This window comes from Thermobia domestica, chromosome 13 (genome assembly GCF_964235325.1).
Source record: "Thermobia domestica chromosome 13, izTheDome1.hap1.1, whole genome shotgun sequence".
Classification (NCBI taxonomy): Eukaryota; Metazoa; Arthropoda; class Insecta; order Zygentoma; family Lepismatidae; genus Thermobia; species Thermobia domestica.
In genome coordinates this window covers 76836716-76862028 of record NC_137466.1, presented here as the reverse complement: position 1 = coordinate 76862028, position 25313 = coordinate 76836716, and the positions used below count along the sequence as shown (strand labels likewise).

Genomic DNA, 25313 nt, shown 5'->3' with positions numbered 1-25313 from the left:
TTGCTGAAGAGAGAAACCCATCTCAGCGTAAGTTCGTATTGGATTAGGTAGCCTATACTCCGCAGAACATTACGAGAATAACATACATAAACTTTTGTTCGTTGGGTATGTATTATATTATAATAAGTATTCTGCTATTAATTGACACGAATTTAGAAGCTCCCACACTACAGTAGTTCGCTAATATCGTTACTTTGACATAATAATTACCCTCTTTAAGAAGAACAGCAATGGATAAATTACAATTTAGTCGTCTAGCTTGTCCATTTATATCAAATTCCATAAAAGTAAAAAAAAAAAAAAAAAAAAGTTGTAGGGTCGATACGTTTTGTAGAATTGGAAATAACTGAGGATGTTCAAATTTTTCACATGAACACACTAAAGTATTCCCAGTTCTACAAAACAAGCAGATCCTACATTTTTACTAAATTTTCTGAGATTTGCTGTAAATGGACAAGAGCCGTTTTATACACTATGCGATCAAAAGTATCCGGACACCCCCCAAAACATAAGTTTTTATATTAGGTGCATTGTGCTGCCATCTACTGCCAGGTACTCATTATCAGAGACCTCAGTAGTCATTAGACATCGTGAGAAAGCAGAATGGGGCGCTCCGCGTCAGTCACGGACTTCGAACGTGGTCAGTTGATTGGGTGTCACTTGTGTCAGAAGTGTGTACGCGAGATTTTCACACTCCCTAGGTCCACTGTGTCTTATGTGATAGTGAAATGGAAACGTGAAGGGACACATACAGCACAAAAGCGTACAGGTTGACCTCGTCTGTTGACTGACAGATACTGCCGACAGTTGAAGAGGGTCGTAAACTATAATAGGCAGACATCTATCCAGACTATCACACAGGAATTCCAAACTGCATCAGAATCCACTCCAAGTACTATGACAGTTAGGCGTGAGGTTGGAAAACTTGGATTTCATGGTCGAGCGGCTGCTCATAAGCCACATATCACGCAGGTAAATGCCAAATGGCGCCTCGCTTGGTGTAAGGAGCGTGAACATTGGACGATTGAACAGTGGAAAAATGTTGTGTGGAGTGACGAATCACGGTACACAATGTGGCGATCCGATGGAAGAGTGTGGGTATGGCGAATGCCCGGTGAACGTCATCTATCAGCGTGTGTAGTGCCAACAGTAAAATTCGGAGGTGGTGGTGTTATGGTGTGGTCGTGTTTTTCTTGGAGGAGGCTTGCACCCCTTGTTGTTTTGCGTGGCATTCTCACAGCGCAGTCTTACATTGATGTTTTAAGCACCTTCTTGCTTCCCACTGTTGAAGAGCAATTCGGGGATGGCGATTACATCTTTCAACACGATCAAGCACTTGTTCATACTGCACGGCCTGTGCCGGAGTGGTTACACGAGTATAACATCCCTCTAATGGACTGGCCTGCACAGAGCCCTGACTTGAGTTCTATAGAACAAATTTTGGATGTTTTGGAACTCCGACTTCGTGCCAGGTCTCACCGATCTACATTGATACCTCTCCTCAGTTCAGCACTCCGTGAAGAATGGGCTTCCATTCCTCAAGAAACTTTCCAACACCTGATTGAAAGTATGCCTGCCAGAGTGGAAGCTATCATCAAGGCTAAGGGTGGGCCAACAACACATTGAATTCCAACAGTACCGATGGAGGGCGCCACGAACATGTAAATCATTTTCAGCCAGGTGTCCGGATACTTTTGATCACAGTGTAACTGGACGACTCAATTATAATATAATGTTTCCATTCCTATAGTCGCATTAACGTATCTGTCGTTCACATCGAATTATTGTCTAACTTTCTCAAAATAAATAAATAAAAGAAATAGTAAGTAAAATAAAATAAAAAAATAATAAATAAAATAAAAAATAGAAATAAAAAATAATAGAACCAAAACCTATATGTAAAAAATGAAAGTGACTGTGTTAATAATTCTTGAACCACCCGACCGACCTCGATCAAATTTTCAACATAGATGAGGTTCGGGCCTGGGAGTTTTATCATTTCACGTTGACGGTGCAACTTAGGAAAGGGGGAGGGGGATATATAAAATGATCGAAAATGACCAATATTAGCGTCGAACCTCTAGTTTTCAGGGTTGCTGAGACGAACAGTGACACTTCCAGTACCGATTAAATATAAATTCACCCTCCATTACTACTTCTAAGAGGGATGATGACATGTAAAAATAATTGAAAACGACCGATGTTATTGGTGAATTCATAGTTTTTTTTGGGGGGGGGACCTAAGTTGATTGATGACAGTTTTGGTGCCCTATGTGTCCAAACTGAAACGTATTCTCTCCGTGCAAAGAACGGGCATTCTGCTAGTATAAAAATATTTATGAGCCATGTTATTTTGAAGCTCTTAATTCATACTAGCTGCATCCACTCCTGCACCCCGCACTACCCCAGGATTTGAAGCAAGAAATAGCCATGTACTTAATGGGTATTACCTTGACGATAACATTCTTTGGCCCTAACAATTATGTTCAGCATAGTTTGGCGCGCGGATGGCTATTATCTCCTTCGGATGCTGTCCTTCAGTTCATTCATGGTAGTGGGCTTTGTGGTGTATATCTTCTCCTTTATATATTCTCACAGGAAATAGTCCGGTGGAATTAGATCTGGGGATCTGGGTGACAATGGATATAACCGAATCTGGAGATGAGGCGGTCCGGAAATTGTCGTCGAAGAGTTGTCATTGGCACTACTGCAGTATGACTGGTGGCACCAACCTGTGGGGTTATCTAAAGGAGAAGGTTGAGTTGATTTTGAGTTTAGCGTCCCGTTCAGCAGCGAGGCTATATGAGACGTGAACCTACCGTGGAATCTGAACCACATGAGCTCCCGCCAGGAATTGAACCTTTGTCTTCCACGCCAAAGGCGTGTACGCAAACCGTTTAGCCACGAAGGAGCTCTTTAAAGGAGAAAGTGTACATCACAAAGTCCAGTGTTATCAATGAACTGAAGCACAGAATCCGAAGGGACATAGCAGCCACCCCTGCCGAAACCCTGCGCCAACAATGCTGAACATGATTGTTAGGGCCAAAGAGGTTCCCTGCCCATCTAAGCGACGTAATCCTCAAACACTGAACACAGTGCAAACCTCACGTGCTTTGGGAATGTGTTCCACACAGCTGGTAATAAATATTGTGATCAACATGCTCCACAAACGCATTTTGAATGTGTCCTATCAATATAGGCAACCCTGTACCTAGATGTTCTTAGGTACGCTTCCGCCAATGCATTTATTTGTGAAAGAAGAATACAGACGTTTTCGACAGAAGAATACAAACAAAACTTATCAGTAAAGTACTATTTCTGGATTTTTAAAGAAGAGAGAACGGGAGAGATTATTGTTGTGTTCAAAGGTTGTTCATATATATAAATCGTTGTAACATTTTTCGAATAAGTAGCAATCTTTGCAGTGTGAAAACCGCATTTCAAGTAATACGAAATACCTATTAAGAAATAATACTGTACAAAAACGCTAGCTAGCTGAATGTTCGTTTTTCGATCAGGAAGAGTAATCTTTCTTGAAAATTACTAAAAGATACACTCATATCTCAATAATTTTACGAAAGCAACAAACTAAATGTAGAGCAGCCGATTCACGACAGGGGCACACTCACGTTGTCCAGACCCCCACAAAACTTCCCAACTCAACATACATTTGTATATTTTCTCGACAAAACTATACTTGTTTAACAAGGAAATAATTGATGTAACATGAATTACACTTCAATTCTGCCCGCGTTCTCTTATAAAAACGATCTAGTTCTATCATTTTATCTGAAAATGTAAGTGGAAGTATTTTACAATTACTTATCGTCTTTTCGGGTGCAGAATAACACCCGTTCAATACTACATAGACGTAGTGGCTTATAGTATTGGACCCCTTCCCCAAAGCTAGGGCCCCTTCCAACAAAAATATCTGGGTGCGCGCCTGTTTCACGTCAAGTATGCATCAGGGAAGCCAAGTGATAAGGACCAAAAATGAAGAGTGCAGACAGGTGGATAAAAGTATGTGAAAAGCAAGTGTCCCAAGAGCCCTGGGGACAACTCAGGCCCGTATCCATGAGGTGCTAGGGAGCCGGGTCCCCTCTAAATTTTTGCTGCCCCCCTAAAATATCCACGGTGGGCTTGCGAATGAACTATAATATGGCTGGATGGATCCACCTAACTTTTACCGGGACCCCCCTACATTTTTTGGGCTGGCTACGAGCCTGGGCCAACTTAAATTTTCAAACGGCGACATAGATCGAGTGATACATTGTTCGATACATCTTGGAAAGTGAAACAACTTTGGGAGGAAACAAGTGTTGATATGAGGAACCGTTTCCAAAATGGACGCCAAAAATGGGTCTTCTTTCAGGTAAAACTTTCATGACCCGTAGTAGGAATACAGTAGAAGATAAATCAGTAAAACTAAAATTGGAGTAGGCAAATAGCACATTGATAATGGAAAATAAAACGCTAGGTTATGTAGAACAAAGTAAGTAGGGGCGCATACCGTGTCATTTGAGATGGTCGAAAGATAATCCATTGTTGGCATACCTTGAACCCAAATACGCATTTTAATCAAAGTAATATGGCAAAAAATCAGTTGTAGCAAAGTAGTTTGTTAAAAAAAAAAAAATCGTTTCGAACGATTAAGCCACTCTTCTGTAATTAGTAGGCTAATGATTTTATGAGATCACTTGGGGAAAAGTCTCCCAAGCCACACATTCGTACGTACTCAATATGAGTTGGTGATTTCAGAAGCTTTCCCCCTTGGGAAGATTACACAGAGGGTGAAAATAGACCTGCAACAATAAATAGGCGGATATTCCCTGGTCAGCCACTGGTCGCCAGTATCCTCAAGGTGACCAGACGTCCCGTTTTAGCCGGGACAGTCCCTTTCCTCTAACCGTTGTCCCGTTTTTTTCTGATTCTCGAACGGTACGCCTAAATGTCCCGTTTTTAAGTAAAAATGACCTGGTGTCCCGTAATTATTATTCAAAATATAAATCGTAAATGGAAATTCTACTCTCTTCCGTACCAATACTCGTTGCCAAGGTTGAGCCGTGACTAGAACTTCTGAATTTTCAAATGGGAATTGAGTATTCGTGGTTCAAGTGGGAATTCTGAGTGTTCGACTAGTTAAAAGAATTGTTGGGTAGAACTTGCAATCGGGAACCATTATTTGTTGTGTGGTACACGTAAAGTTAGAAACGGTGTGTTATCACTCTTATTTGTGTATTTCGTAAATTGAGAACACTGCTGAGTCCCAAAATGCAATCTGGAAGTCAGATATCCCCCCCTCCGTAACCGATTCGTATGCGTCCCGTTTTCGCAAGTGAAAATTCTGGTCACCTTGAGTATCTTCGCAGTACTACATTTACCCTCCTCACTGTGAAATCATCACTCACTGTCTATACCTAATGATATACCAGACAATTTTGACGAAATGGAAATTTTCCTCTGCATGAACGATAAACACCCAAAATAGCTTTTATCTTTTTTGACGTGTAGTGAACATGGCATGCATAAAACATTTGAAACAAATTCGATTTTATTTTTCCCCTACTAGAGGCGTACGGAGAATTTCGTCAAAGGGGGCTCAAGCACTCAATTTCAATTTTTCAGGACAATTGTGGTATTTGTATAGACCTTATAGCTATGTTTATCATAGGCCTACGTCCGGAATTTAAGTAAGCCTGTATGCGGAAAATTGTCCGAAATTAAATAATGTCCGGGATTTTCGGGTTAGTCAAATGGAAGGGCGGGAAATTTCGCTGTTTGGTTAAGTGGTTGATTTGCAAAACTGTCTTGTGTGGACTTTTGAGAAGAAATCAAGAGTGATAAGATGTCCTTCAAAAAAATACTTTCATCAGAACAATACATTTTTAATCAAAAAATAATAATGTAGAAAATAATTAAGGCAATTGTACATTTTAACTAAAGAAAATGAGTAAAAACATTTTTGGAATTCAGTTTTCTTTAATTTCTCAATAATACCCAATCTGCTCTATAAAATGCCCGGAATTGGCGTCCAGAAATTATGTTACGTTTATCTAGAGCCTTGTAACCAGTGGCGTATTTAGGGGAGGGCTTCCGGGCTTAAGCCCCCCCCCCCGAAATCTTACTTACTATAGTAAAGTATATGAAATATTTTGCAGAATTTTCACATTTTCAGGCAACCCCCCCCCCCGAAAGTTAGCAAAGCCGCTCCCGAAACAAAATCGTAAATACGCCACTGCTTGTAACATTATATCTTAATATAGCAAATGCTTATTTTTCCATAATACTTTGTTCCAAGTTGGGGGTTAAACCTCGAGCGTCCTCCCACCTCGCGTATGCCACTGCACCTACCTAATTGATTAGCGTCAATCTCACCGTCGCTTGAAAGCCGCTGTTTCGTGGGTGGGTTGTGGCCTTGAAATTCGTGGTAGACTTTTTGAATATTCTCTCTTACTGGGAAATCCCCGACAATGTGGACAGTATCAAAATCCATATTTAAAACTGAATGAACGGTCATAATCTTCTCTCTTGAACAAAATAGGATTGTGATGGGAATAATTGCCTTTTATTTAATAGACTATTCATACTTGAATAATTTACACACACACTCACACTCACAAAATATATATTAAAAAATTGTCAATAAAAATTTTCACCACAATCAACAAAAAGAATTCTGGAAAATGAAATAAAATGAACTGTTAATGAGAAATGTTAACATTATAGTAACTAAAAAATTCTCATTGGACATAAAACTTATGACGCACGTTCTGCCGGACTCTAACGTCTATTGGCTGGATTGTTCCTTGTAATATTCAGGAATGTTCTAGAACTGGAACGTCACCAACATTTCTTTTTGCGCCACGAATAGCATGACACAATTGCCTGTTCGCGATGTGTGATTGGCTGAATTGCGAGTAGCAGAAAGAAGTTTCCCGATCGTCTGTTGTTGCGTATCAGTGTAGTGAAAATAAAATCAAGTCGTGTTATCGTGCAAGAGACTGCCAGTGTGAAAATTGTTGTAGAGAGTGGAAAACAGAGACAATAGATTCTATTTGGGTTTAGGTGAGTACAGGATAAATCTTTCAATCATATAATAACAAAATATTCATTAAGTTACCATTAAAGTAATTAGACAGTTATGTGAATGCATCAAGTAACTTTTAAACTGCAGGATAACGACTTCATAATGACATTTTTTATTTTAATACTAGCAACATTTGGGCGTAATGCCATAGTTGTTGATTAGGTTGTAAACTGTAAGGGAACATACGTTAAATTTATGATCGGCATCAAACGACATGAATTTATAACGTCGTTTGGCAGGCTAAATAATACTACTACGTACATTGTTGTCAAAAAGCATTTATAGAACCTGATTATTATATAGCACACCTTTCAACTAATAATCACAATTTTACATCGCTTTCCATACTAAGGATGTGGGTGAAACAGACTTAAGTCTGCACTCTTTTTAACACCTATCGATAGGTGAAGTGGAAGAACCCGTTTGGTGCTATATCATCCATAGTGCATCATGTAGTTCGTGTTTTACGTCTTTATGCAACACAGAGTTTCTTCGGGATTTAAATCCGGTTTAGTTGGCGGATGTTTAGACCATTATTGAGATCAATACTTAAAATATAGGCCGTTCTCCACCACGGTGATTCGCCTCCAAGAAATGGGTTACAGATTCATGCCACCGATCTCGGGCATTATGTAAGGTTGAATTATTTTCACGTTAATATATTAACTACGTGTTTTCCATTTTCTGGGCATCAATAGTTCTATCATTCCTTATATGCATAAAATTAATGTCCAGTGATACATCGTTATATAATAATAGCGATACTATATCAGCTGTTATGTCATGTTGTGACTCGTTAAGGTTCTCAGTTGTAAGTTTGAATGACTAGGTGCTCGATAGTAATTAAGTTGCTGTATGATCAGCAGAGATATCTCAGAATAAAGTAGAGATGTACCTTATATATAATAGCTGGATATTAATGAAGTTAGGGAGTAGAGTAGGCTTTGCTTTATAGCGAAATTTACAACTTAATAGCGTAGGCCTAGTTCTTTTTTACAGAATTTGAAGTAGGCTATAGCGGGACGTAGAATGTACAATCGCCATTGGCTACCAAATATTTTGGTTTGGCGATGAACATTTGGCCGTTACGTTGTCTCCGAATTGCAAAAGAAAAATGCCGATCAAATTCTCTGATCTAGCTACTGAATTCAGACCTAAAGTTTCGTGTCCTGCAGTATAGTATCCCTATATTTAGGGTGTATATACGCATTTTATTTTAATGTAAACTGATTGCATAAGTTCGAAAATTACAGGTAATATATCGTCGCTGCACCTCGAAGAACCGCTATGTGAGTTTTTGTCGAAAATGAGTTACGCCGTGCAAATAAACCTGAAATCTGTCAGGCAGCGTCCCTTATAAGTGGATATTAAATTGTTTCGCCACAACAATGAAAAAAATACTAGAATGAAATTAAAGGCTTCAAGTTCTTATCACATACGTATTGATCCTCAATGTGCTTATAAAGGCGCAAAAGATAAACCGACATGTACTGCATAAACACAAAAATAGTAATGTAATATTGTTGAAGCAAGCTACAACAACGTCCAGTTTATAATATACACAGAACCAATTTTATTATATTTTCAAGTGTTTCCGTGTATATTTGGCAAAAATTTAAGTTTGGAATGTTTTTGCTTCTCCTAAAAAGTTGTGGTTTTAACACACAGCGGTTCTTTAAGGCGAAGCGACGATATGGCTTTGTGTGTGTGTAACGTGCAAAAGTTATCTTTGAAATCTTTGAGTTTTACGTCCTACGGTTATGCCGGTTAGGCTAAAGAAGATGGTGATGATGAGAAATGAATGAAGAAAGTGGGAAGGAATTGGAGAACCCCGAGGAAAAACACGCACACGGTGTTTGTCTACCACAAAGTTCACTTGGCGGTTCACTGATCGAACCAGGGACCCCATGCACTAGAGATGAACGCACTACCACTGAGCCACCGCGGTCCTTGCAACAGTTATGTCCTTTAGGCTAGAGAAGACCGATGATTAACACGTTGTTTGCCAAGTGCATCACCGATGAATCACAGCGGCCCTACATTACAGAGCTGTGTGCATCGAATGTGATTTACAGGTTTTGTATAGTTTGAAAGCCGTGGGAATCACCGGCGCTACACAAACACATAAGTTTACATGGTGACATGTATTTCTGCACCCTCAGAAAGTCGCTTGGTATTCTTGGTTTTTGGTTTCTTGAAGCTTGCGAAAAATGAGGTATTGGACTAATGTTTAGATTAAAATCGACAAAAAACCACTAGGATTAAAAAGTGGCCCAACGGAGCATTTAACGGATTTCGGTGTGGCAGTTAACGTGTTGAAAGTGAACGATTGTGAGCGGTTCTTTTTTTAATATTTATTTTAACGCTCTAAGATTACGTACTGAAGTTAAGGGGAACGGTGATGAGATATAAGATAATGGTGCAATGAAGAAAGTAAAAAAAATGAAATGAAATGAAATCTTTGAGTTTTGCGTCCCACGGTTATGCCGGTGAGGCTAAAGGAGACGGTGATGATAAGTAATGAATGAAATGGTGGAATGAAGAAAGTGGGAGAACCCCGAGAAAACCCACGCACACGGTGTTTGTCCACCACAAAGTTCACTTGGCGGGGGCTGGGATCGAACCCGGGACCCCAAGCACCAGAGGTGAACGCTCTACCACTGAGCCACCGCGGCCCGCAATGAAGAAAGTAAGAGTAAACAGTAGAATCCCGAGAAAACGCATGCACACACTGTTGGTGGACTCTACGACAATCATCAAGTTCCCCTGTGTTTGTCTAGTGGCAGCTTGAAAGGCACAGGTTGTCCCGGGTTCAATTTCCGGTGAGAGCACAAAATTGATGTCAGTCATTCACTTTCATAAATCACAATTTCCTTTAGCCTAAAAGTGCGTAACGTTAGAGATTTCATATAACTTTATTGATGCTAATTATATTTAATTCATTCAGTATTTTTTGGTTTCTTTTTCGGATTACTTCCTTTGAATTTGGCTGCATAGAACGTTTGTCACTTCAGAAAATAAATTAGGTTTTAAATTTCAGCATCATAATGGCAAAAGCTCCAGCGGTTGGCATTGATCTTGGGACAACATATTCCTGTGTTGGGGTATTCCAGCATGGAAAGGTCGAAATCATAGCTAATGACCAAGGAAACAGAACAACTCCCAGCTATGTGGCATTTACTGATACAGAGCGTCTGATTGGAGACGCTGCAAAAAACCAGGTGGCAATGAATCCTAACAACACTATATTTGGTAAGTAACATGTTAAAATATGATTTTTTTTTTTTTTAACTTTGATATGTCACGTTGAATTATTTTAGCTGCTATATTTGTTGTGTAGTTTTAGATTTTCTTTCAAGGAATAAGAGCTTCCTCGTGGTTATATGTTTAGCGTGTGCGTCCGGTTCCCGACGGGAGCTCATGTGTTTTGGAACCCATGTTAAGCTATAGGGACTAGTGTCATACAGCCTCGCTGCTGATAGGGGGACCAGATTTTAATCCAACCAACTTCAAAGTATGAATGCTTTAAAGTTAGCAAATAATAAACGCATTTGCTTTTTTTTTTTTTTTTGAGTTTCAAACTGAAAATGCTACAGTGTCACAAACATCTGAATTTTGGATGGTTCTGCAATAGTAATTACACAAGTGACAGCACGGAGTAATGCATATCTGAAGTGCCTTAGTGTGGGATGCTGCGGTCATTTTATTACTTATTTCGAACAAGTAGAGAGTTACAAAGAATTGAAAATTTGACTTTTTCCAGAGTAGATTAAATTCAAAAAATTGTTTAGATAAGTGTCACATCCAGTTGCGCAAATGGTTTTCATTAGACATAAAGATCATAATGCCGTTTACAGCAACTTGATATTTCATACCATCCAGATATACGAAAAAAATCGTAAAATTTGATAGTGCTTAAAATATCATATTTATGGAAACTTTTTAAAACACTTTTTGATTTATTTTGCTTCTTTAACATTACAAACAATACTTATTTGATAGTTTAATTGCAAGTTTTCGGAATTGCATAATTTTAATCACTGTTGCAAACTTCATCAGTCTTTACCATATCTCCAGAACGGTTTAAAATATAAAGTTGCTGTAAGCGACAGTATGATCTTTACATATACTGAAAACCATTACGCAATTGGACGGGTACTTGGATACTTATTTAAGCAGTTTTTCGAAATATGTTTAAAAAAAAAGTCAAATTTTCAATCCCTTGAATCTTTGTTCCTATTTATTCGAAATCCGCAGTATGATGCACTAAAGTACTTTGAATGTGCATTCGTCTCTCTGTTGCATTTTGTTACTGCTATAGAGTCTCTCTGTTGCATTTTGTTACTGCTATAGAGGTCACCAAAATCTGGATGATTGTGATACTGTAGCGGCATTAGTTTGCAGCACTGAAAAACAAATCTGATATTGTGAAGTTTTCATTTCACATAGATTTGGAATAATGTAGTAAGCCGACGTAGAGTTGTTTGAATAAATATAACTGTATGTTGAGTTAGCAACATTATTAACCTGATGGTATCGTATCAGTGTATATGAAACAATGTCACCCTGCAAATATTTACACAGTACAATATTTCAGCGTTTTTTTTTTTTTCTTTTCGTATCGGTTTAAAAGTTACAAGGGCATATCAAGATAAATGGTCGACCCTGTATAAAAACAAGGGGCAGTTAAAATATTATTTAAATGAAAGATATTTTTACAGTATCCTCTTGATGAAAGGTAAAAAATGGTCCTTATTGCAGTCTTGTATAAGCAAAAAAACAGTAGTACTAAGAAAGGAAGCTCACCAGAAAATTGTTGTAAAACTTCACAAATACTAGAACTTGGCATAATATAATGAAAGCAGTTTGAAACAGAACCACGTAGTGTGTATACCAAAAAACATTTTTAGTTCAACATTATGTTCATTCCAAGTCAGTCTCTTTTATTGTGATTCCTAAAAATCTGGTGGAATGCGATTAATCTGCGAAAATTGCGTTTAACACAATAAATAGATACTATTTGCGATGTACAAGAGTACTGAAAATTAAGTGCTTTAGTTTTCTTTGCATGTATCAGCAGATGATGGAGATTGTCAAACGGTCGACAGTGTATTTTAAATTTCTTCCTAATTCTACCATATTCACGTAATTAGCACTTAGAGTTAATGTTTGTCCTCGACTGTTACATTACATTAATGTTATGGTTTTATGTTTAAGCGCTGTATCTTAATGTTAGATATAAAGAAAAATGCAAAATTCCTACATACTGGTAAATCAGAGTGAGAAATTGGTGAAATATAGTGTCTGTACTTAATAATCCACTTAAAGCAAATTTAAATAATGTGTGCATTTATTCTTGCTAACGTTTACGTTGTGATAGTAATTTGATATAGCCCTCTAGTAACGTAATGTTTTTTTTTTTTCTTTTTTTTTTCAGTCTAACAAATCATTAATCATACTTTCCATTAGTGCTTAGTAGGTTTGAAATATGTACAGTCTTTATTTTCAAAATATGTATATTTGCTTTGCTTAACTGTGGTTGCACGTAAATTCTTCTCTCTCTCTCTCTCTCTCTCTCTCTCTCTCTCTCTCTCTCTCTCTCTCTCTCTCTCTCTCTCTCTGACCAATGCAGTGCAGAAAACCTTCCAATGGGGATGAAAACAAGCTAGCGAGAGTTTTTCACTTGAACATTTTTGAGTAACATTTCTTCTACTTACCTTTATTTTCTTATATAAATATAATTGAAGTAGGTTTTCGTGGATTTTAAACACAGGGTCGTCCTAAAATACTGTTGTAGTATTTCTTGTTCTCTCCGCACCTGAAAGTGGAGTATACTGCATAAAGTACAATTATTTTCTGTATACAGGGTGAGTGCCTGTTAATTACAAGCGAGGATTGGAAAGTTCGTGGACTGACTGCAAAATTTAAAAAATATATATATATATATATATATATTTGGATAAGTTAGGGCTTATTTTTCCACATAATCGCCCTCAATCGAGATACATTTATGCCACCTGTCAGCGATGCTTCAGTACCACTTGAAAAAAAAAGTTCCGTCGGCCCTTCAAAATATCCAAGTACAGCACTTTTTACCTCTGCATCCGAAGAAAATCGCTGAGCCCCCCTCCTCAATTTTTTTTCAGTTTTCTAAACAAGTGAAAGTCCGAGGGGACAAATTAGGCGAATAGAGTGGGTGCGGCAACAATTCGAACCTACAAAAATGAATTTCTGCCATGGATATAAGGAACGTGTGAACGCGCGCATAGTCCTGGTGAAACATTCCTTTCTTTCCTTTTAATTCTGATTTCCTCACGCAAACGTCGCATAAGGGTGCAGTAGTATTCAGAATTGACAGTTTTTCCCTTTCCAAGAAATTAATTAGTAAATCACTTACTTATTCAGGACTTACTTTATATATACAGAAGCTAATGGATGAACCAGTGGTTAACGCTTGTCCTAATTTCACATAGTTCACTAATTAGTGGGTGTTCAAATATATGAACGTCTCTATGTCAATCGAAATATCCCTGTGCTAAGAGTTTATTATTTATTTAGTTTATTATAGACTTGTCTTACCCCGAACCTTGAATGATATGATTTCGCTCTCTGCTATTCAGTGTTCTTGTTCTTGCCCAGCGCATCGTCCCACCTTCACTATATATTCTTGGACAGTGGAGAATATATCAACGCCCCTCTTTCTCGTTCATCGATAGACCAGTTTCTGAAGCAATCGAACAGCCAGACTCCTACTAAACAACTATCCAAGAAGCAACTCAAAAAAACAGCTCCAGGTAGTCTGTCTTGAAAGACTGCCTCCATCGCTTCCACAGCTGGTTCTTCTAACCAGCAAAAGAAGAAATCTCCACACACCCAGTCTTCTAGCCCGCCTGGGGCAAAGAAATAAACATTCATCACGCAGTCTCCCAGTGATGACGAATCTCTCATGGATAGTATGGTGGAGGAGGAGCTTGATAATTTTTCTTGTGGAAGGCCGTCACACAGGAAAGCGCAGCGCTCCGCTTCTTGTTCTCGACGCTTGTTGAACGTCTCCTTGAATGGAATCTGAATGGCTATTCCGCACACTATGAAGAATTTAAGCAGTTTCATCATACCATCTTCTGTCTTCAGAAAAGTCATTTTATTACTACCAGCAACTCAGTTCTCTCTGGCTACACTTTTTATCATAATCACCTTACTGTTGGTCGTGCAGCAGGTGGTGTGGCAATTGATGTCTCTGATGCTTACCACTCTGCTCTTACAGTGATTTGCAGCTTTTAGCTGTCGGTGTTTTTTTGAGGCAACCTGTTCTTATCTGTTGTGCCTACCTTACTCGCCGTGGGGTCTTTACTGCTGCAGATTTTGAACTGATTGCCCGTCAGTTTCCATCCTCATTCCTGTTTGTGGATGTTTTTAATTCTTAGATTGTACTGTGGGGCTCTCCTCGTAATGAGCCTCGAGGTGCAGGGCTTGCCAGCTTGACAGCGCTAACTTATTGCTCCTAAAGGATGGCAGTCCTACTCATTTCACTACTGTCATTTGGACCTCTCTATCTCTAGTCTACAACTGGGAGCCCACCGAACGTAGCGAGTGAATGACTACCTCTGTGGCAGTGACCATTATCCTATCCTTATCACTGGATTTCCGCTCATCCCTTCAGCTCCTTTCACAGCTTATAATTTGCGTAAAGCTGATTGGGGACGTTTTTCTGCAACTTCTCAATTTAATCTAGAATCCCGTTTTTCTGTTGGATGACCATTGTGAGACCTTTCAGCAAAGTATACTGGCAGCTGCTCATGACTTTATTCCTATCTATGCTAATTTTCGGTGTAAAGAAACAGTTCGCTGGTGGTCTGAGGAGATTCGCCACACTATTCTTTTAGAAATGATTTGGTTGGTTTGTAGTGTCACTTCCCTTTTCAGGATTTAGGTTATGAAACAGTGCTATAGTTTATCGTGTGATCCGAACCACGTAGGCAGCAGGCAGACAGCTTCTACGATGATTGTTTCTAATGTATTTTTGGCTTCAATTGAAAACAGTAGACTGAAGAAAATAACGGAAGCATAAATCTTCGAATTCAACTGGATCCAACCATATGATACCGTGGGGATAGCTTTTGTAATTAATACAGAATAAGTATATTCTGCAGTTGATGTGGTTTGAAATGTTTAAAATTCGTATGGCTAACGTTCGTGATACAACATTTGATTACGTATTCATCTCGTATGATCTGTAAATTCGGAAGCAACTTGAATTAAACAGGTGCGAGTGTAGTCTACGAAACCAAATAGTGTTGATATTCCGCGGCAAAATTTTGGAATTCTTTTTAAAATTCACAATAAAGTAATATTTAAAACTACCAACCCGCAGAGTTCCGCGCAAGCGTGAGAAAATATGTTAATTTGTTTGATTCGCTCTAATTACAGTAGTTGCTAATAAGATGCTTATCTGATTATTTTTAAGAGGTCATCCTCTCCCACCCCCACCCAATGGGTGAGGATGAACTTGAATGTAATGATAACTGATACTATCAAACTCAGCGACCTCGAAAATTATGAATTCAACACTAATATATCGCACATCCGGTAGAAGACTGTTGGGAACATGACTTTTAAAGTTTGTTATTCTATCAAAATCGCTCCCTGGAAATTTTTTATTTCTGCCATCTAGGGGTTAATTTGTGTTAGCTCTAATCACAAGATAGAGCTCTCTCCTCTCTATTTATTTTCTTTTGAGCGATGATAACTCGAAATTTGCATTGTTGAGTTGTAACACTTCCGGGTGTGCGATATGTCGTTTTCGATTGCTTTTAAAATCTCGCCCCTTCTCTGGGTAGTGGAGTATGACCTTGAAGTTGAATTGGATTAAAACTGTCACTATTCATCTCAGCGACCCCAAAAACTGTGAATTCAACTCATTGGTCATTTTCGGGGGGCGGCAAATTATTTAGAGCACAGGGGCGCACAATATATAAATACAGGCCTACTCATATCTGGGAATATTCATGTCGGTATGGTTGCAGTGTATCAGAGAGAGAGAGAGAGAGAAAGAAAGAAAGAAATAATAAATTGATTCACACTTTTTAATTCCCCCAGGAATATTGCTTTCCAACAAAGAAAGAAATTAGACAACAGTTCTGAAAATAATCACGACTAAATATGAAACTCATGTGCTTCATTTTGAAAATTTCAACCACACCTGCAGTTGACGGTGTTCGATTAATGTGCACATATTTCGGAGGTAGTGTGTTCGTTAGTATATTTCAGTATCACTATAACAGTGATATTTACTTCACCTGGTGTACGGCGACATGATATTGTTTTATATTGCGTTTAGTGTACCAATACGTGTGGAAATCACACCGTAAAATAGAACATGTCAGAAATATTAGTCTGGTTAGTACATGGATATTGAGTAGGGTCCGAAGAGCTTCTTTTTAATTATTTCGATCTTTTGAAATATCAATTTTCAGATGAGAAATAGACAAAAGCATTATTCTGCGCGAGAATTTGTTTCTTACTGACTGTAGCCTAACAACCACAGCAACGAAATGCACCACGTATTTACGAAGTTCATGTTGTTAATAGTACTGAATCATAGTTGAACCACTTCATGGAGGAATTGCTTACATGAACATAGAGTAGTTATTTACCATATGAAAACTTAGTACCGAATAAACTACTGTATAGTTACTTCAGCCTATGAACTCAAAAGGACACTACAGGGATGATTAATTTTTGCACATTGATCTAATACTATTGAATTCCTAATATATTTCAATTTGTAAATTTCTGTTTTCTTGGACCTAATTTAATCCTACGTATATTTTAAATTGTAGATGCAAAACGGCTGATTGGTAGAAGGTTCGATGATCCGTCAGTGCAGTCAGACATGAAGCACTGGCCATTTGCAGTTGTAAGTGATGGCGGGAAGCCCAAGATCCAAGTACAATACAAAGGAGAAACTAAGACTTTTTTCCCAGAAGAAATCTCGTCCATGGTCCTCACTAAAATGAAGGAAACAGCCGAAGCTTATCTCGGTAAAACTGTAACAAATGCTGTTATCACCGTTCCTGCTTACTTTAATGATTCTCAGAGGCAAGCTACAAAAGATGCTGGTACCATCACTGGCTTGAATGTCCTTCGAATTATCAATGAACCTACAGCAGCTGCCATTGCATACGGACTAGACAAAAAGGTAAGATCGAAGGGATAGCTGAGATTGGTTTTTACGATATTCTCACAATAGGTCACCTACCGCCCATGAACTATGATCAAACCCCCTGTTTCCATACTTACACTATCTTCTCTATTTATTTACATGAAATGTTGCATACCTGTCTCCGATGATACAATTTTATTCCGATCCTGATTCTTTACGTTAAGGTGTCAAAATTATTTATTTTATTCATTAAGAATGAGTACAACTGCAAATTACATCAATACGAGGATAGGCCGAAAAGTTCATGAAATCACCAAGAAGAAATTTACCTGGAAGAACCATTTTAATACACTATTCAACGTATACTCCCGAAGCTCAATACACTTTTCACAACGATGTTGCAACATTTCTCACCCTTGCAAATCGAAGGTCTTGTCCTGCTGTGCAAACCAGCTCTCCACCTCCACAATGAGTGCCTCATCGGAAGAAAAATGTTTGCCTTTGAGATGTGGGAAGAGGTGATAGTCGGATGGGGCCAGATCAGGTGAGTAAGGTGGGTGAGGTACACAGGTGAAGCCCAGATCCACCAGTAATTGCATGGTTTGATGGGCCTTGTGGGAGGGTGCATTGTCCTGGAGAAACTAAACACCACTGCTCACTTTTCCCCGACGTTTTTCTTCAGAGCCTCCTTCAGCTCAATCAAATACTTGGAATAAACCCCAGCATTGATGGTTTTACCCTTTTTAAGAAATTTGATAAGGATGACACCGTCCTTATCCCAAAACATCAATGCAAGCACCTTCCCAGCTGATTTTTGGCTTCGGAACTTCTTCGGTCGAGGAGATCTACTGTAGCGCCACTCCATGGATTGCTATTTAGTCTCTGGAACATAGTAGTCAGCCATCCTTCATCTTCTGTCATCAGACTGCGCAAGAACTCACCAGGGTTTTGAAAATTTTCTGTGACATCTGCACCCGTGTTCTCTTCTGGTCTGAGATCCATTTGGCACTGACCTTCCGCATGTCCAAATATTCTGCTATTATGACGCGCTCACGCGATATACCCCCAATGTTTTTGATCGATATGCGCCTATCCTCCATGATCATGTCATGCACTTTGTCGATGTTTTCCATGGTCCCTGCACTTGAAGGCCTTCCTAAGCGAGGTTAATCTTCAGTCTCACAATGACCAGTCTTAAAACGCTTCACCCACTTCGCTACTGTTGTTTATCCAGGAGCGTATTCCCCCAAAGTATCCTGCAAAGTTTCATGAATTTCCATAGAGAATTTGTCTTGCAGCACAAAAAACTTGATGACACTGTGAGCTCATTCTTCTCGAATTTCCGTATATCCTCCGCCATATCTTCTTACAGAACCTGTAACAAAGGAAATAACAATGATAAATTGATCATATACGGGATGAGAAGTTCACAATATATGACCCTTCTAATACTACAATATGTTTCAATGTTTATTTCTTGGTGATTTCATGAATTTTCCAGCCTTTCCTCGTACACGAGTCAAGGTAATTTATAATCACAATCAATGACACCTGTTATGGGAATACCACTGTCTGTTGGGAAGGAATCAAGTATCTAGAATTATTTTAAATATTTCTGCATTCTAATTGTAGTTAACGGTGTTGCATATCTGCCCCATCCCATTGTTTTTTAGCCCATTGGTTTATATGGGGCATTATTTTTCTGTTTCCTTTGAAGCGAATTGGAATTTTTATTGATTTCTTAGTCTATTTAAACGTCCCTTACTTTGTGAAAATTACTTTGTTGTATGTAATTTTAATGTTGAGACTCAAATGTAACACTAAATTCATGTATAATGGAAATTAATATTTAAAAAGCAACGGCATTTTAACTAGGCAATGAGTAAAATCGCATCATTAAAATTCCTCTATAGTTTCAAAGAAAACAGAAATTACTCCCCATATAGATCAGTGGACTAAGATATAAAGATGATGTAGGCACTAAACGCCCTTAAATATTTATTACATTATATTATATTAAAAGCATTGGGTAGTTGCATTATGTTCTTCCCGAATAGGTGCGGTGTTGGACTTTTAAGTATTTTTTTTCAGCATTTTTCCTTGTTATTTTTTAAATTCTGCCTAGAAGTTTGCCTTCAGTTAACCCCTTCTTCCAGTTTTGTTCAATTGGTAGATCAAAAAATGTTGATCATTTGTCCTCTTATTCTGTCTTTAAGAGAAAAATAAAATTAATGCGCTTTTCTGCTAAAAAGTTTTATAGGTAGCCGAACCAAAAATTTTAGTTTACCTTATATGAAAAAATGGGAGGAGTCAGCAGAGTTTTCTTGCACCATATCTTTATAGATACGAAATCAATGAAAACAAACCATCAATGAAGTATGGGATTGACGGGTACCGAATCTGGCTCTATTCAGTCTACTCCCTGAACAGCCGTGCACCATTCACTCTTAAGATTGTTGCTCATACTTTTGGAGAGCACGGTGGCATCAGTGATAGTACTCATCTCTGCTGCGAGTAAATCCTGGTTTGATCCCAGACCAAGTGTGTAGTGTGATGGACAACATAGTGTTCGTGAGTTTTCTGTAGTTCTCCCGGTTCTTCCTTCATTCTTAATCCACTAATTCGTTTACAGTTGGGACCACGGTGGCTCAGTGTATGTGTTCACAACGGTGCATGGGGTCCTTGGTTCGAACCCAGCTCGCGTCAAGTGAGCTTTGTGGTGAACAAACATAGTGTGCATGAGTTTTCTCAGAGTTGTCCCGTTTCCTCCCACTTTCTTCATTCCACCATTTCATTCACTTCTCATCACAGTCTCCTCTAGTCTAGCCGGCATAATCGTGGGGCGTAGAACTTAGATTTTATTTCATTTTCGTTTACAGTTGTTCAGTTGTATCAACTATCTGTCTCCTTAACCGAATCGTAGGAAGATAAACTACAAATTGAATTTAATTTCAGAACGGAAAGCCGAAGATCCAGGTCCGACTGTAGGCTCAGTTTTGTACTTTTTCGCTCTTCATATTTTCATAATTATCTTATATTAATAATAATATTTCAACATACAAGGTACTTGATACATTTTTCTGAGCATGATAGTTTTAGCATACCTTTTTCATAAAAGTTTTCTGAGCGTAGAAACTACCAGCGGACAAAGGATTAATCGAGTCGATAATGCCGTGAAGCTTTAAAGGGCACTAATAACTTGAAAATCGAAAGGAAATAGGTTCGTATACCTTCCCGTCAAATTGATTAATTTTGGCACGAGTGTGTTGATTTAACATGACAACGAATATTTATCGAAAAGCAGTCTGACTTCAAGCACACTGTCACGAAGGGCACGATTCGTCTTTATTGATGTTTTAACGTATGCGATTGCAATCACAGAGATGAAAAAAACTGAAAATATTTTTAAAAAATCAATTAAAAATTGAAATTATACTGAAGTACCTCAATGATTGCAAATTGAAGGTTTCAATGACCGCTTGTCATCTTCATTTTTTAAAATTTACTCCATGTACAATTGCATATGTAATTTTGCAAGCAACGTAATTTTTTTTTTAAATGCACTCATGAAGATAACAGCGAGTCATTGAAACGTATACAAGGATTTATTTTATACATGCATAAAGAAGGCAAGGTGTCATTGAAACGTATTATCAATTTGCCATTATTTGGGTGCTTCAGTAACGATAATCTTAATTTTTAAGTTAATATATCGTTTTAAAAATGTATTTGATTTTTTTCATCTCTGTGACTAAAGTCACATATATTAAAACATTAATGAAGGATCATGACACTCTTCGTAAAAGTGTGCTTGTAGTCAAACTGTCTTCCAACTAATATTCGTCGTGTTAAATCAACACATTCGTGCTAAATTTAATCTATTTGGCGAGATGGTACTCGGACCTAAGTTCTTTCGACTTCCAATTGTTGTTGGGTGTTAAAACATCACAGCAATCACCGATTTGTAAATACGTAATTGTACAAGGGACGTAATTTTTTGAAAATGCAATTATGAAGAAAAGGAGTTATACACGTACAAGTTCATATATAATATTAAAGTAAACGCGTAAAGGAGAGAAGTCATTGAAACGTAGCGTCAGTTTGCCATCATCATTTGAGTGCTTCAGTTGTGTAATTTCAATTTTTAGTTATGCATCCTATTAGAGCCGTAAATTTTCAGTTCTTTGACTTCTTACGATTTCTTTAATTAGCAACTTTGCTTTCCTGTACTAGATTCTGCAATTAAGAAATCGTAACTTGAAGAAATAGCCTCACTGCTGATACTCTCATTAAACTGTAATCAATATTTTTTACAACATAAAATGCTGTGTTCGATCCGGAAAAACTACCTTAATAATAGACTGCAGACTTCCCAGTCTGTGTATCATGCTAAGTTTATTAGTAAACAGTCACATTGATAAGTGTCGCACCACTGTATGGTCGGTTTATAGAACCAACAATATCTTCAGGGTATATTATTGAAAATGAGAATAATATGGTCAGTTCTCGAACCGTCGGACAACGTAGAATTCACCTAGTTGTTAACTCGAGAACAAAACACCACCAGGAAGACATCAGTTCGTTCTTTCCCAGGGTGTCTATCGGTCACGAAAGTCATGAAAAAGTCACGAAATTTAGCTTTTGGGTCACGATTTTTTTGTTATCTGTACAAATATAAGTATAGACTGGAAAATTTTGTTCTATAAAACGTCCAAAAATGTCTATGGTCTGCTTTAAGACGATACCAAATCACAAGCGAAGCACGCTTCTATCGCATGCATGAAAATTTGGCCCAAATCGCTCTTGAGAATGTTACTAAATTTTGTGGTCTGGAAAAGAAAAGGTCACGAAATTTCATTTTGAAATTTTAGTAGTCACCCTGTTTCCACATTATTTTGATTCTAAGTTTCAAACAAATAATAATGCATTTTAACCATGTATATTAGAATTAGTTCGTTGAATCAACCTTCAGATTACAATTAAAATTATTTCATCTAGGATATAATTTCTAAAGTTTATGCTACGTTACATGCACCTGAAATAGAATGTAATGCGCGGATGCTTCAATTTAATCTTTTTTAAGAATTCAGCTTTTAAGGATTAACTTACATTTTTTTTTTTTTTTTTTTTTGTGTTTACTGTGTGATTCAGGTCTGTTAATATATTCTCTTGTGACTTTTTTACTCGTGATTGAATAGTTTCACTGTTTGAAGTATATAATTGTATATCCTTTAATTTGCCTTATATATATGTATAAATTTGACAACCTATCCACTCATAATTTGAATTTCTTTTCCTATATATTGATTTTGTAAAACCTAATCGGGCGACATAATACATCATAGATAAAACCCTTAGAAAATGTAGTTTCTGAAGAAAAATATTTTAAGTGTAAATCTTCCCCAAAATACATTGTTGACCTATTTACAATCCGAAAAAGTAAGCTTAAGTACGAAAGTTATAATTATAGACGATTTCCAAGACACCAAGAATCTCCTTTTATATTCTGGTACTTGGAAAGGACATGGAACAGGACATTTCATTACTATAGTTGAGGATGTTATATTTTGGAAGGAATCAGTTTGAGTATTTCTAGGGGCGTTTTTTTCTTTCTTATATGTCACATAATCTTGACTTATCGTTCCCTCTGTAGAAAATTATCAGTCATAAATTCAGTTGACTAATTTAAATGTTTGTACGCATCATAATTTCGAAATATTCATAATGTGTATGTTGTTTGTCTGCAGGGAACTGGTGAACGCAACGTGTTGATCTTTGATCTTGGTGGGGGCACATTTGATGTTTCCATTCTCACAATTGAAGATGGAATTTTTGAAGTTAAGTCTACAGCCGGTGACACTCACTTAGGTGGCGAGGACTTTGATAACAGGATGGTGAATCATTTTGTTCAGGAATTCAAACGGAAGTACAAGAAAGATATGACAGTGAACAAAAGAGCAGTTAGAAGACTTCGTACAGCGTGTGAAAGGGCAAAACGTACATTATCATCGTCAACCCAAGCAAGTATCGAAATTGATTCCTTATATGAGGGAGTGGATTTCTATACATCAATCACAAGAGCTCGATTTGAAGAACTCAACGCTGATCTCTTCAGAAGCACTTTGGAACCTGTTGAGAAGTCACTTCGTGATGCTAAAATGGACAAAGCTCAAATTCATGACATTGTACTAGTTGGTGGGTCTACTCGCATTCCAAAAATTCAGAAGCTACTACAAGACTTCTTCAATGGAAAAGATTTGAATAAATCAATCAATCCGGATGAGGCTGTGGCATACGGCGCGGCAGTGCAGGCTGCCATTCTCCACGGAGACAAGTCAGAAGAAGTACAAGATCTGCTTCTGTTGGACGTAACACCATTATCATTAGGTATTGAAACCGCAGGTGGCGTTATGACAGTTTTAATTAAGCGCAATACCACTATTCCTACGAAGCAAACTCAAACCTTTACAACGTACTCCGATAATCAGCCAGGTGTACTGATTCAAGTCTATGAAGGTGAACGAGCTATGACGAAGGACAATAATCTTTTGGGTAAATTTGAACTGACGGGCATTCCACCTGCCCCTCGTGGTGTTCCTCAGATTGAAGTGACTTTTGATATTGATGCTAATGGAATTCTGAACGTAACCGCTATTGAGAAGTCCACTGGTAAAGAAAACAAGATTACAATTACGAACGACAAGGGTCGTTTGAGCAAAGAAGAAATCGAACGCATGGTGGATGAGGCAGAGAAATACCGCGCAGAGGATGAAAAGCAAAAGCAACGAATTACTGCCAAGAATAATTTGGAAGCCTATTGCTTCAACATGAAGAGCACAGTGGAAGACGAAAAGCTTAAAGACAAGATATCTGAGGCTGACAAGACCGCTATTCTGGATAAATGCAATGAAGTTATACGCTGGTTGGACAGCAATCAGCTGGCCGAAAAGGAGGAATTTGAACATAAGCAAAAGGAAGTGGAACAAATTTGCAGTCCCATCGTCACGAAGTTGTATCAAGCTGGTGGTGCAGGAGGAATGCCTGGTGGATTCCCTGGAGGTGCTGGGGCCGCTCCCGGAGGTAATGCTGGTGCTGGTCCAACTATTGAGGAAGTTGATTAGTGTGTTTTTACTTGATGGTTGTATTTGTTACCTCCCGTTAGAAATTATATTTATTATTCTATGTAAATTGCCAGTATTTCTTCTTACAACTAAAGGGAACAAACAATAAGAGGCTGTGCCATAGGTTACTTTATATATTTTTCTATTTCCAGAGAATTCTGGAAGTTTCATACTTTAATACTAAAATGAACGAATCTCTTCTAGGTTAGCGTATAAAGCTTATATTTGTAATTTATTCGAATTATTAAACTACTAAATGGCTTCAAAGATACTATTTTAAATATAACAGGCAACTTACATACGATGTATTTCTAGTCAAAGGTGTATATATATATATATGTATATTTCGTCCTGAATTATGTTAATTTCAAAGTTTACGAGTTAAATCCATAAAAAAATATGAAAGCTTAAATTGTATTTTTCTCTATATAAAAATAATAAATGAAGTAAATTTTGATAAGATTAGTATTAGTTTTGTATTTTAAATATATGTAACATTTGAATTTAAATAAGCAGAAATGCTATCAAATGCTTTATCTGTGTTGCTGATTAAATTAATTCTGTATTCTATCGACAGGAATCATAATTTCTTTCCCTGTCCAATTTCGTAACTACAGTGTCGTATTAATTAATAGTATTTAGCATAAAGTGCAATTTAGCCCCTGTTATGATTATTTGCTGATGGACACTATGGGCTACATATTTATAATTAACAGGCTGTCACGTTGAATTCAAGTATGATAAATTCTTTATATAATTTCGTCTCCCCCTCTCTCTCTCTCTCTCTCTCTCAACTTTGTGGTGGACAAACACCGCGTGCGTGGGTTTCCTCGGTGTTCTCCCGTTTCCTCCCACTCTTCATTCCACAATTTCATTCATTTCTCATCATCACCGTCTCCTTTAGCCTAGCCGGCATAACGTGGGACGTAAAACTCAAAAATTT

At 37.8% G+C, this 25313-nt stretch overlaps 1 protein-coding gene across 2 annotated transcripts; it reads left to right on the top strand.

The window, feature by feature from the left end:
• On the top strand, window positions 1-24940 carry LOC145668264 (heat shock 70 kDa protein cognate 4-like). 2 transcript variants are annotated; one of them, XM_081735965.1, is made up of 4 exons: window positions 1-105; window positions 10128-10339; window positions 16927-17285; window positions 22997-24940. In XM_081735965.1, exons 2-4 carry the CDS (start codon window positions 10135-10137, stop codon window positions 24368-24370), a joined length of 1938 nt encoding a protein of 645 aa, XP_081592091.1. In that variant the 5' UTR covers window positions 1-105; window positions 10128-10134; the 3' UTR covers window positions 24371-24940. The 2 variants fall into 2 exon arrangements, with proteins under 2 accessions (XP_081592091.1, XP_081592090.1); XM_081735964.1 differs by lacking the exon at window positions 1-105 and adding an exon at window positions 6880-7065.
• The last annotated feature ends 373 nt before the right edge of the window (window positions 24941-25313 follow it).